Genomic DNA, 14,158 nt, shown 5'->3' on the forward strand with positions numbered 1-14,158 from the left:
TTTCCTTGCTCCTTCCCTCATGCCTCACTCAGTGTTGGATCCTCCTTCCCTTTCTCCTGGCCATTTCTCTTGGCCTTGGGCACCTTAAGGTGGTCCCATAATGATGAGTGATCCTTGGATTTTGGGTGAGAAGTTGCTTGTGTGAATGTCAGCTTTATTTATTTTTTATTTTTTGGAGATTTTATTTATTCACAAGAGACACACAGAGAGAGGCGGAGACATAGGCAGAGGGTGAAGCAGCAGCCTGATGTGGAACTCGATCCCAGGACTCTGGGATCACTCCCTGAGCCAAAGGCAGATGATCAACCGTTGACCCACCCAGGCGTCTTGCGAATGTCAGTTTTAGTTGCTATGTTATCTATATTTAGTTGCTTGATCATAGACTTCTATACAAAGTTTGTGGATATAAACTGAATGGAAGAAAGGAAGTCATCCTTGTTCTATATACTGAGAAATAACAGAAAAGAGGTGGCTCCAAAAAATACAAAAGTGCATCTTTCCAGTTACTTTAACACCACCTCTGAGCATCACCCAACAATTTATGACTGGCTGATACTGATGCTAAATTATGGTGTTGTTATCTGATGAGCAAACCTCTGTGTTAAGAGATGAATGCTGAAAATTGGCAACTTGCATGAAATTGGGAACCCAATTCAGTAGTAGAAAGTTGACCACTCAAGAAGAGTGCTTAGATTTGAGTCTTGAAGATGATCATAAAGCCATTGAAGACGAGTCTGTGAGGAAGGTGCAAATCCAGGGACAGCAGGATCAAGCCTTTGCCAAAAGTGCAAGAAGTTTTACAGATCATGGGGCAAATGCTGTTCCCTCTCTAGATAGTCTAATTGTGTAAAAAGCTGAATTTTGACCATTGTCTTTATTTTCTTTAAACTAGTCTCTTTGGGAGTGACTTTGAAGAAGCCACCTGAGGGGGTGATGGCAAGGGCCACGAGAAGTATGGCTGGCCCTTGCTGACTGTTTTACATGCAATCTCAATATTTATTTAATTCAACCATGAGATAGCTATAGTACTAGTCTCATTTTACAGATCCTGCAGAAATAGACCCAGAGAGGCAAAGAAACCAAAATTCCTAGTGCTAGAAATGCAGATCCAATTCAAAATCTTATGCACATTACCAAGATACAATGGGAAGTACACTTGCCTGACCACCCAAAGCTTCCTGGTGAATGTGCCTAACACTATTGAACCCTGAATGCCAGACAGGCTGACAGGTTTCTCCAATCACATAGCTATTTTTGGCACCAACATCGTCGGGTGAGGACTCTTGCACCAGAACTTTCTCATAGCAGAGGAATCTACAGGAGAGGAGATGTGGACAGTGACAAAGTGCTCTGGGCAAGCTTCTAAGGGCTGGCATTCAATTACACCTTGAGTTTGGTTAGGTCATTGAGCCTTTCTGAGCTGTAATTAAATATCTATGAACTGGAAAAAAATGGTGTCTGTCCTAACTCCAAAAGCTGTCAAAAGAAGTAGATGAGCAAGAGTCTTGGGATTAATCTACAGTTTTCTTCCCTTCCCCTGTTTCTAATCCATTTAGTTACCAGTTTCTGCCAGCTTTACCTCATATCCATTTCTTGATATGGTTTTATATTATTTACTGCAATTAGACCTCCCATGGATTTCTTAAATATGATGTATTCACTCTGTCTCTACAACCATTGCCTCGAATCAGGACCCCATCCTCTCTTGCCCGGCCTGCCACAATGGTTCCCAGGGTCCCTGATGTACCATCTGTCCCCTGATGGTGCATGCTTTACATCGCCACCACCATGCCCTATACCAAACATACATCTGATGCCTCTCCCTTGCTGGGTGCCCTCTATAGGAAAGGGTACCAGATACCACACTCTGGTGTCCTCCTCATCTGCTTCTCTTGCTCTTTCTTTCCTTCTTATATTCCAGCAACACTGACATGAACTTTAAATGCAACTTCTCTCCATACTCAGGCTATTGCTTGCCTTTAAACACCCTTTCCCTTCTTCTCTTTCCTCCACTTGGCCAGTTCTAATTTATGCTTCAAAATTCAGCTCAGGAGTCATTTCTAGACATTTCTTTCATTCACCAGACCCTCACTCCACTCCTAAACCTCCCCTGTGCACTTTCATGTGCTCTCTCTAATTTCACTACTCCAGAATGCCCAGATAATTATACTGTGTCATGGGCAAAAGCATTGTGTAAGAAATGTCCTGATAAAATCCATAACTATTCATGATTAGCTTCTTTGTATCTTTAGTTTATTGGAGAACACAACTCCTCTTTCCTCTTGAGGGAATGGAGCTCAGAATGGTCAAAGTTGGATCATAGGAGAGGAAAAGATTAGAAAATCTTACATTCTGGTAGATAGATGGCATATGACAGTGAGGTTTTGAAAGCAACCAGGAGGCAGCATGGAAGAACAGGTTTGAGGTGGTGAGTGCACATGGGGGAGGAGCATGTGGGTTGGGGAGGAGGCAAGACAAAGACAGTGGTGGAATTCATTCTTTTGCTTAGTGCAAACTGCAGACTCATGGGTGAACGGAGGTCTTGCCTGGTACATCCAAAGTTGATTCCTCCATAACATATAACCTACTATTCTGTGACTTATAAATTGAGTACTTGATATCTGGTGACAGATTTCCTAAGAAAGCATCCTGGTATGTAGGGATTTCTGCTGATAGCATGAGTGATTCAGTCACTTTGAAATATTGATCCTGTATTATATGTATTAGTGCATATTGTTATAGATGAGACTTTATATTATGCGTTTTAAATAGCTACTAGAAAAAATTCTAACCATTGCTTGTCTTAGAAAGTTCAAGTAAGGAATACATTATTGATAGCTTTCTATTATTATACTATTCTCTGTGTCACATTCTGGCCTATATTCAGAAGCTTACTCTTTTTTTTTCTTTTGCAGAAATACTATCAGTGTTTCCAGAAACTGGAAGCCTTGGGGGAAAAACAGATATCATAATTACAGGAGACTTCTTCGACAATCCTGCCCTGGTTACCATAGCAGGTAACTAAGTTGAAATGGCTGAAAATAGTTCATAGTTTTAACTGCTGTAGGAGATTATGTATTTCTAATGATATGGAGAGAGTGGGGGAAGCAATTTTTGCCTCTTCGGACTCATCATGCCACCCTGTTCTATGGTATTTTACCTGTTTGGTTGAGACTAGGTGGGATTGCAGTCCCGCAGGAACAGAGTATTCTGTGGACACACTCATAATTCATGGGCAATTCCCTCAGGTGTCCTCATTCTGGGAATGAAGAGAAGGGAATAGTATAGCTGCATCTTCACAAACGTCCACTCCTGCTGCAAGGCAACCTCTCTCCCCAGTCTCCTTGCTTAGTTCTCTCTATAAGTTGAAGTGGGCTAAGCAGAGTCTTCTGGAATGCCTACTTGGCTAATCCTTTTGTGGGATTCTTCTAGAACCTTCAGTTCTGCCTGGTGGGAGTTTCCTTCAGTTGGCAACACCAACGGTGCAGGAAAATATCCTCACCATCTCATGTCACGCTTAATCTCCTACACTCAGCTGAGTGGTTTGGTGCATTCTCAGTGAATGGCACTCTTAGCCTATTTTCTTTCTGATTACTGTAAGCTGCCCTGTGTCTAGTTGCCCTGAACTCTCCCTTTCCTGGCCCCCTTCATTTGGGAGGACAACATCCAGTTCATTGCCTGATAATAGGAGCTGTCTACTTCAATGTGGTCATGTTGTCCTGCCATCTATATACCTCTATATACATCTATATACCTCTCTCTTTCTCTTTTTATCCATTTCTCTAATTTCAAAAATTCTCTTTAGGTGTTCCATGTGATATCAGACACATGTCTCCCAGGAAGATTGAGTGTACCACTAGGGCTCCAGGAAAACGGGCAAGACTCACTGCTCCTCAGGCAGGTAAGGAAACCACCATAGCTGTTCAGTGACCTACAGTCATGACCATGAGAGACTGGGTAATAGAAATGAGTGTTTGCCATCTCAGCTGTTTGAATGGTTAGCTTGGTGAGCCCTGGGCCCGTGATACCACTGTCAGGGCTTTCCTTTCAGAGGAATAAGTCAATCTGAGCTTTGTTCCAATATTGAGTGACACTGTACTTCCACCCCCAACCAGATGAATGGCCAGGGGAGACCCGATCTAGAAAGCAGAATGGCAGTCAAGACATTGTGGTAGCTACTGGTGGGAAGACCCTAACTTGCCTCCCTTCATGCCATGGGTCAGTTGTGAGCCCTTTGTCTAAGACATCGGGGCGTTAGAGTGCCCTCCTGTGCTCATCATGACAGCAGTAGGCAAGGCTAGGGAGCAGGGCACAGTGGAATGCATGTAAATGCTTTTTCTCCTTCCCCTGGGGGAAGCTGTCTGTTTTTTTGAAAAGTAGGGATGTGTTGCACCATTGACTCAAGTTTATGCATGGTGTGGGCAGAAATAGAGGAGGCAAGGTGGCAGGTTCTGCTTGTTCTTTTCTGTTTAAAGCTTGCACGTCATGGCTGCAGATCAAAAGCACACCACCAACGCACCTTTCTGGTAAGTGTTAGAATTGGAAGCTCAAGCATAGTTAGGGACTAAGGGCTGTTGGCATGTCACGTAGCCTGGAACCACAGGCTGCACATCTTGTGTTCCTCACCTGCCCCATGAGGGGCTGACTTCATGGTTAAACTATAGACAGGGAGATCAACTCCAGGAGCTCAGCACTTACAGGCAAAGTAACCCAGCGTGGGGCAGAAGAAGCCTTTCTAAAGAAAGGCCATTCAGGTGTGAAAATGCATGCAAAGCTTTGGTTTGAACATTCCCCAGGTCCCAGATCTGCAATTTTTACTCAGGGAAAGCTCCCATCCAAGAAAAGGAAACTCCTGAAGCAAATGATAGGGAGAATGTGTGTTTCCTGTCAGGAAATAGAGAGCTATCCCCTATTTGAGTAGTTCCTGCTTCAGCTACTTGGGTAATGGTAGGATAATTTCCTGAATGCAGCTGTTCTTGGGAGTTAAAGTCCTTTATGAAGACCTCTTGAAGTTTCTTCTGTGAAACTAGGGCAAATTATTATGTAAAGCAGGAGTGCTCTGTGGTCCACAGGGGATGTTTGGCAGCAACTGGTAGTTACAGCTGGGGTGATGGTGGCGGTGGTGGCACAGCTGGCCTCTCTTGAGTGGAGGCTTGAGGTGCCCAAAACATCTTTCCTTGCACAGCACAGGCATGAAGGCAGCTCTCCATTAATCTAAGTTCTACATTAAAATATTCTCTTATTGAAAGGGGAGCCCTCTTGCACTGTTGGTGGGAATGTGAACTGGTACAGCCACTCTGGAAAACTGTGTGGAGGTTCCTCCAAGGGTTAAAAATAGAACTGCCCTATGACCCAGCAATTGCATTGCTGGGGATTTACCCCAAATATATAGATGCAGTGAAATGGCAGGACACCTGCACCCCAATGTTTATAACAGCGATGCCCACAATAGCCAAACTGTGGAAGGAGCCTCAGTGTCCATCGAAAGATGAATGGATAAAGAAGATGTGGTCTATGTATACAATGGAATATTACTCAGCCATTAGAAATGACAAATACCCACATTTGCTTTGATGTGGATGGAACTGGAGAGTATTATGCTGAGTGAAATAAGTCAATCGGAGAAGGGCAAACATTATATGGTCTTATTCATTTGGGGGATATAAAAATTAGTGAAAGGGAATAAAGGGGAAAGGAGAGAAAATGAGTGGGAAATATCAGAGAAGGAGACAGAGCATGAGAGACACCTAACTCTGGGAAACGAACAAGGGGTAGAGGAAGGGGAGGTGAGTGGGGGCTTGGGGTAACTGGGTGACGGGCACTGAGGGGGGCACTTGACGGGGTGAGCACTGGGTGATATGCTATATGTTGGCAAATTGAACTCCATTAAAAAAATTTAAAAGGGAAAAATATGCTCTTATTTTTCTGCTTGTTCCATATCTATTTCCTTTTTTTGGATTTAACAAGGAAAAACAGTAGGAGTTTAAAATAATAGTTACCCCAGCTCTCCTTTATTGAGTACTTACTATATTTTAGGCTCTTTGTGTATATATTTTAAGCTCCCTTAGTCTTTTTTTTTTTCTGAAATTGTCAAATTGACTCATTTCTTCCCCCAGCCTTATTGAGAAACGATTGACTTATAACTCCATCTACCTTAGTCTTTAGTGAATGATCTTGATATTGTTGACCCCATTTTGATGTGCAAGAAAATGAAGGCATTAAGAAGTTTGCTCAAAGCTGCACATCTAGTAAGTGGCAGAGCTAGAATCTGAGTCCACAAACAGATGACTCCATTGCTTCACTTTCATTCTGAGTTAGCATGCAATATTGATTATATTTGTACCTTTGGTGTCAGGGTTTGCTTAATATAAAACACAAATTAATAAGTACAATATCCTTGAAAATATCATGTAATGGTAGCATGCTACATAATTTGTCCCACAAATAGGGGCCATGACATGTGAAAAAAATTAAAGATTGCCAATATGCTGGGGGAAAAAGTGTTGTAGGGAATAGGATTCCCAGGCTGAACTAGACCTTAAATGATACTGAGGGGGCACTTGGGTGGTTCAGTGGGTTAAGCTTCTGCCTTCGGCTCAGGTCATGGTCTCAGGGTCCTGGGATCTAGCATCAGGCTTCCTGCTCAGTAGGGAGTCTGCTTCTCCCTCTCCCTCACCCCCCAACCCTGTGCTTGTGTGTATGCTCTTTCTCTCTCTCAAATAAATAAATAAAATCTTAAAATACTTAAGTTCATTCTTGAACAGAAGTCAGAGCCCATGATGACGTTGTCCTCCTTTACACAGTCATAGCATTTGTTTGCTCTGTCAGTTCTCCCCATGATTGGTTTCTCTTTCCTTGACACTCCCATTAAAAAGGGCTCCCTACCCTTCTGTAGTCCTCTGAAAATATTTCCCCTTATTGCTCCTTTATCAAGCATCTTTTTTTCTAAGAGACTCCGTCCTACAATACACAATATTTACTGCTTTCCAGAACATTTGTGTTATCTGTAGAATTTCTCATGGGACTACTCCCTCTAGGTCTCAGCTGACTCACCTTTGTAGATAGTACCTGGATCACCTTCACTCTGTTGTCCAAGGTAAAGTAGTTCCCCAATTTGGGGATGGAAGTCTTCTGATGCTTATGAGGCATGCATGTCTTACAGGAAATCGAGGGCTTCTGTTTGAAGTTGGAGAAGCTGTCGAGGGCTTGGATCTCACCGTAGCCACCCCTGGGTACCAGTGGCAGATTGTCCCTAATGCCAGTTCACCGTTTGGATTTTGGTTCAAAGAAGGGCAACCCTTCAGGTATGCTGTAGGAAAAGTGGGAGTTCATATTAAAAGTGTCTTTACTAGCCTACATGAGACTAGGAGAAAATAAGCAATGAAATTCCCAGGGGAAGAATTCTAACAGCCACCAATTCAACCACAGCTCATGATAGTGTAACACAAGCCTTTTATAGTGCACATGAAATTTTGATCAATAGATATAATTGATATTTTCTACAAGCCTGCTTACAGTCTGCTTTGGGAGATGACTATTAATTGGAACATTAAGCTGGATAAGCCCAGAAACTTGGTAGAGAGCAGGGTAAAACTTGATGTCGGTACGTGGCTAAGACATGAAATCAACATGTTGATGCCAAAGAAAAAAGGAAGAATATGCTCTTTGGTCATTTGGAACAACCACCCGGTGCTGAAGGTCAACCAAATGGCTGGTGCATAGCAGAGGAAGCTATTATGGGCCCTAAGAGACATTGTTTTCTAAAGCAGTGACGGCAAATGTGAGTATGGTTTTCCTATTAGTGTTGTTCTGAGTATTTTTAATCCCTTCAAGGACATGGTCAAAATGTCTAACTTTTTAAAGTGGTCATAAAAATATAAAAAGTTGAGAATTGCTTAGACACACTGTTTCCTTAGTGTGCCCTCAATGTATATACAGAGGGATGGATTCTTTACTGTGTGATGAATCTCTTCTTCTTTCAAATCACTTCTCAAAGAGGTTGGTCATGACCTCTGAATGTGAATTCCAGCCATTCTGGGACTTCCTCCAAGGATTTGGCCATTTAAATTTCAGCTAAATTGTGGAATGAAAGACTTTGTTCCTTATTCAGGGTATTACAGACATCAAAGAAGCCAAGTAGGGAAGAAAATCTTTGAACAGAAAAGAGTAGTTTCTATTGTCCCAGAAGCCTAACTAACTAGGTATTTAACCACCAATGTATAGTTTTAAAGTGGCAATCGTGTGGTCCCTTGTGACACCTAATGATACATCTTTATCATAGTTTTTGAGAACTAACAATAATGTTCAAAGGAAAACCTTTCAGCTATGTTCAGTATGTGGGGGAATGTTAAGGAAAGAGTCAGATCACCTCAAAATACAAAAGGGCATTTTGACTGTATGGTATCACCTGCAGGAAATTTTAACTGCCATTTGGGAGTGCCACAAGCCAGAGTAACTCTTCCCATTCTCTCTGTCCTTCATTTCTTTAAAATTATTAAAGCATTGAACTATTTATCAATTAATTGATAAATTATTATATTAATGAACCCTTAAAATAGTTATTTTCAAAATGATTTTCAGAACATATTCTTGGTATTTATTGAGATAGTTTAGTAATTTTCTTAACCATATCTCTAATACTAAGGTCTCTACAATTTATCTTAAACATTAAAAAATATGGTCATGTTTTTAAAATGTTTCATAAAATTACCTGCTATCTTCTTTGAAGCTGTATGATGTCTTTTAATTCAAAATCATTAACTCATTCAGCCGATTTTTCTCTGTGGGCCATAATATTTTTAATTGGAAAAATAGTCTCTGTAGGTAGTGAGGTATCTGGTAAGCTCACAGCAAATCACCCCCCTCGTTTGTTGAGATAACGTTTAATGGATAAACCTTCAGATAATGAAAAACTGCTTACATTACACACAACATTGTGTTCGGTATTGAGAGGTTTAGAAGGTAGAGAGCAAGGTCATGATCTTGAAGAATGACCAGCCTTGTCATGTTCATGTACAGCCACAGAGCAAGGTCAGGCAGCATGTACTAACATTCCTCAGCATATCCGGTGTGTCTGCTCGTCTTTTGATTCAGTTCAACTGATGCTCATTGGCTTATTTCCATACTCCAGGCCTTTGAAGACAAGTTAGTTCATGAGGAGCAATACTGAGGAAGTATTTATAGGTCTAGTTTGCAGATGAGGAATCATAGTCCCCAATAGGTAAAGTGTCTTTCTAATATTATGCAATTGTCAAATGGCAGGACTAATCTCTGAATTTTTGGGATTTCAAGTCTCATGATTTCTCTGTAAATCCACCTACACCCCATTATGGCACGCATCCTTCTTCACCCATAGGAATACGATACTTTAAAGAGACACACGAGTCTGAAACCTCACATGAACACCTGCTTCTGTGAAATTAATGGCTAATATGAAGAAGACAAAATAAAAGCCTCTCTTAATATCACTTGGGGCCATGTCAAGTCTATTACTCCCTTCAAAAATAACTTTAAAGTGTTGTCTACCCATCAAGTAAGATTATTTGGCGGGAAACACTCTTGTTGATTTATGATTATCCACGTATACTTAGAGCTGTGCACACACACACTTGTAATGTGGCTAATCACTGGCTTTTGCCAGAGAGATTATCTAACACACATCATGAAGTATGATGCATTGGAGTAGGAGACAAGGAACAAGGTTTCTAGAAGTCAGAGCAAATTCTGATTGGTGATCTCTCTTTATTTCTAGTAATCAGAATAATATTTATTATTAATTGAGTGCCTATCATGGGCCAGGCCCTGCACTGTTAGTAAATGTTCTCAGCTAAGCCTCCAGGCAGCCCTGTGCTGTGGCTACAACTTTCCCAAAGACACATAACTGCAAAGGGAGTCCTGGCCATAGTGAAGGGTTGGGTTGAGATATTGACTGCAAGTGCCACAGGAAGAGCTGTTTAGAGAGTACCCTGACTGCTCAGGTGGCACAAGAGTTAAGCGTTTCTTCCTTATTTTGCCATAAAGAAAAACAAAGTATGAGGGAATCCAATTGTTGGGTCAGTGTTTCGGGCGTGGGTTTCTCTCACTTCTCTCTGTTTCTGTGCTTTCCAGAGCACGGCTCAGTGGGTTCTTTGTGGCCCCAGAGACAAATAATTACACTTTCTGGATCCAGGCTGACAACCAAGCTTCCCTATACTTCAGCCAGTCAGAGGACCCAAGGATGAAGGTATTCACCTCCTTCTTATGTTTTTTTTTTTCTTCTTCCCTGAAAAGAAAAAAAAAAAAAAAAAGAATAAACTCTAAAGCTCTCATATTCTACTAATAGTTGTAACATGCCACTAAGCAACCAGGGGTTTTAACATTTCATTTTTCGTGTGTGTATGTGTGTGGGGTATTTTTTTTTTATTAATTTGTTTTGAAAATTGAGATCTAATCGACATGATTTTAATTGTTGAAAAAGAATTTGGTTGAATGTGTTGCATGTTTTTGAGCACTTACTATACGCCGGGCATTAAGCTACCTCTTTTATGTACTTTGTGTCTCATCTTCACAGCATCTCTGTGAGCTAAGTATACTTATCTTCATTTTCCAGATAAGCAAATTGAGACTGAGAAGGATTGTATGGCCAATCCAGGGCCACTTGGGCCAATCCAGGGCCATGTTCAAATTCCTATCTGTCTGCCTCTAAAACTTGTGCGTTTTCCACTGATTTTTGGGTAGATATGTAACCAGTGTTAGTTAGGAATTTCCAAGTCAGCTTTGAAGGATAAGAAAAGGTGCTTTTAACAAAAAGCCAAAATTCACTAGTGCCATTGACAGAGAACCACATTTCCTTCCTCAAATTATTAACATGCTTCTATGAAATTGCTTTGCAAGTTGGCTAGAGGAACATCATAGATTTTGATGTGGTCGAGTCATTTTAGATTCCTCTAAAATGTCTTTAGACTGGCTTAGTACTATTTTATCCATAGTATCATGTAAAGCCAGGCTTTTAGGTTGGATGTTTCTGCTCTAAACATGATCCATCCGGCCTCATCTGAATACTATTTATTTTTATTTTTTAAAGATATTATTTATTTATTCGTGAGAGAGAGAGAGAGAGAGAGACGCAGAGACACAGGCAGAGGGAGAAGCAGGCTCCATGCAGGGAGCCCAATGTGGGACTTGATCCTGGGTCTCCAGGATCACACCCCAGGCCAAAGGCAGCGCTAAACCGCTGAGCCACCTGGGCTGCCCTGAATACAATTTAATAGACTGAGATAGAGTGAGGAGGGAAGAAACATACAAAATCACAGGCTAACTGTTGGAAAAGCAGACCAGTCCAAAGACCCTGTTAGTAGCTGTCCAAACACTTGCTGTTTGAGAAAGAAATGCCCATAAGCTTCACAATGTTGATTATGATATGCTTCTTGGGCCACAGGTGAAAGTGGCTTCCATCAGGGTGGGTACTGCTGACTGGTTTGACGCCTGGGAGCAGGACAGGAATGAGGGGGTCTGGCAACGGAAGACTCCCAAGTTGGAGCTGGTTGGTGGTACCAGGTACTACCTGGAAGCAGAGCATTATGGGAGAACCCCCAGCAGGGGGATGAGAATTGGTGTCCAGATCCACAACACCTGGCTGAATCCTGATGTGGTCAGCACTTACCTCCGGGAGAAGCATCAAATCCGAGTCCGTGCCCAGAGACTTCCGGAAATCCAGGTTTGTGTCTCTTCTCTGTGGGGTTAGATTCAGAGGCTCAACTCTGGAAGGAACATAGTGGAAGGATCACTAGCCAGGAGCCAGGAGATTTGAGTCATAATGATAATTCTGCAGCTAAAGAGATAGGATATCTATCCAAAAGGTTGTGAGGATGTCTCAAAAAAAAACGCAGTGTCTTATTAAAATAATTTTAATCATGGTCTTAGTTTTAGGAATTTAAGTTCCAGGTAAATCTTCTTCTGGAAATTTATTCCCCAGAGTAGAGATAAAGTCCTCTAAACTAACACACCCATGTATGCATGCACATTAGTGTACACACAAGTGATTGCATTGCTTTTACTGATTCAGGTCCTATCTCCCTGTACATGACGTTTTCTACATCTACTTTTTAAAGGTCAAGGCCTTTAGGTCTCTCCGCTGTGCCCCATATTTTCATTGAACTATATATCAGTGTACTTTCAGTTCTTCACTTCTTGGTATACAAAGATGAGTCAATATGGACTCTGTTTTCTTTTAAAAAAATCAAATTATTTGTTTGTTTATTTATTTATTCATGAGAGACACACAGAGAGAGGCAGAGAGATAGGCAGAGGGAGAAGCAGGCTCCCCACAGGGAACCCGATGCGGGACTCAATCTTGGGACCCCAGGATCACGCCCTGAGCTGAAGGCAGATGCCCAACCACTGAGCCACCCAGGCCTCCCATGGACTCCGCTATTAAAGCTTACAGTCTAATAGTAAAATATGTACACAAAGAACCATAGAACAAAGTAGAAAGGACTGAGTGATATAAGATGACCAATCTTACTTCATAACTGAAGTACAGTGTGCCTGTCGGGGAATGTGCTAGGAGCAAAGCAGAGACTGAATAAGCTCTGAGAGAGTGTGGCGTGCTGCGTGGCTGCTCCTGCCCACCAGGCCACCCACCCTGGGAGAGAGCACTTGGTGATAAGGGCTGAACCGAGGCCATTCAGTGGCAACATTGGATCTCACACCCTAAAGGAAACAGGAGACACAGATGAATACAGAGATAGACATATAAATGTTTTCATTTGGTGCTGACCCTTGGGTTTCCAGATATTTGTAGATGATAGTGAGTGTAGACCAAACTGAAATTATAAATAAAAGGAAATAGCCAGTGGAGGAGATAGGGCCCGAGTTTCTCCAGCTTAATTGGTACACGTCATTTATTCCTGTCACTCTTGACATCTCAGATGCTGACTGTGTCTGGTAGAGGGAGCTTCTTCCTTACTTGGGACAATGTCACTAGCCAGCCAATCCCTGAAAATGCCACAGCCCATCAGGTAGGAAACTTCTTCAAATAATGACAAGTAGGGGAGCTGGGAGGTCTTTATGCCCATGGTATAAACTCTTGAGGGGTTTTTTGGTTTGTTTGTTTTTGTTTTTTAAAACAGATTCAAACAGCCATTGAGGAGTTACTTGCTGTCAAATGCAAACTGGAACCGCTTTCGGCTAACATCCTACTCTGGCTTGGGTTTGAGCAAGGTGTGCTTTCCCTGGTTTGACAAATGCTGATCCTCTTCTCCACCATTGTCTTCTCTTTCTTTTTTTCTGTAAAATGGGAGCAATCTTCATTTCCTACTACCAGAGTCAAGCAAAGATATGGAAAGTGGATTTGGACACCTAGTGGTTAAGATAGTGACTACACGCGTGGGAGGAAGCCACTTGGTGTGGGGGTCAGAGAAAGAAAAGGCATCCTCCCTGAGCTGTCGGACGAAGCCAAATGCTACCATTCTGCACAGTGGGGAAGGGGCAAACCATACAAGCAGGAACAAAAACCGCAAGACAGCATACTTTATTTAATTCAAATTGTATCCAAATAAAGGAATTGTTACATGGAACAGTTGTTTCACCAAATTCTAAAAATGTGAGGGCATGTTCAATGTAAAATATTACAGTGAACTAAATTACAGTCAGCACTCCTTGTATCTTTGCTTCTCAACAGTTTTTCATGCCATAGGACACAGAAAAAATGGTAATAGATTTTCGATGCTCCATGGCAGACAGAATGGGGTTCTCACATCTTCAAGTCTTCAAGCACAAGTCTCACCCGGCTCACCCAAGGGCTCAAGGGCTGCTGCCATGGTGAACTCATAACTCACCATGTTGGTAAGCTCTGTCTTATTGATCTCTATGCCAGTCTTCCTGTTTTATGTGCATCCAGGCCCAGAAGGATCCAGCTTTGAGGGGGACCTCACCAGTGGGACAGAGCCCTTCTGTGGGAGGTTCAGCCTCCATCAGCCTCGACGACTTGTCCTAACACCCCCAGCTGCCCAGAAAGACTACTGGCTAGATCGGTACACACATGTAAGTAGCAGTGCTCACGCTCCCAGTGAGGTGGGTAAGGAGGGGTTGGCATTATTCTCTGGGGTTAGACTGAGCTGTGATTTGCCAATGCATTTTGAGCTGAGGTTCCAGGTTTCTTAACTGCTGTTTCAAATAG

The 14,158-nt window shown here is 42.1% G+C and overlaps 1 protein-coding gene across 15 annotated transcripts in view; it reads left to right on the forward strand.

Annotated features, from left to right (window-relative positions):
• PKHD1 (PKHD1 ciliary IPT domain containing fibrocystin/polyductin) overlaps window positions 1-14,158 on the forward strand; it is a 477,526-nt gene that overhangs the window by 27,745 nt on the left and 435,623 nt on the right. For all 15 annotated transcript variants that reach the window (XR_005990304.1, XR_005990305.1, XR_005990310.1 and 12 more), the window contains 8 exons: window positions 2,916-3,017; window positions 3,806-3,901; window positions 7,163-7,304; window positions 10,108-10,222; window positions 11,417-11,695; window positions 12,909-12,998; window positions 13,110-13,200; window positions 13,880-14,022. Coding sequence is in view for 12 of the 15 variants with exons in the window: in XM_041771518.1 (XP_041627452.1) it covers window positions 2,916-3,017; window positions 3,806-3,901; window positions 7,163-7,304; window positions 10,108-10,222; window positions 11,417-11,695; window positions 12,909-12,998; window positions 13,110-13,200; window positions 13,880-14,022 (1,058 nt within the window). In the remaining 3 variants the exon portion in view is untranslated. The remainder of the gene's footprint in view (window positions 1-2,915; window positions 3,018-3,805; window positions 3,902-7,162; window positions 7,305-10,107; window positions 10,223-11,416; window positions 11,696-12,908; window positions 12,999-13,109; window positions 13,201-13,879; window positions 14,023-14,158) is intronic.

This window comes from Vulpes lagopus, chromosome 1 (genome assembly GCF_018345385.1).
Source record: "Vulpes lagopus strain Blue_001 chromosome 1, ASM1834538v1, whole genome shotgun sequence".
In the NCBI taxonomy this organism is placed as follows: domain Eukaryota; kingdom Metazoa; phylum Chordata; class Mammalia; order Carnivora; family Canidae; genus Vulpes; species Vulpes lagopus.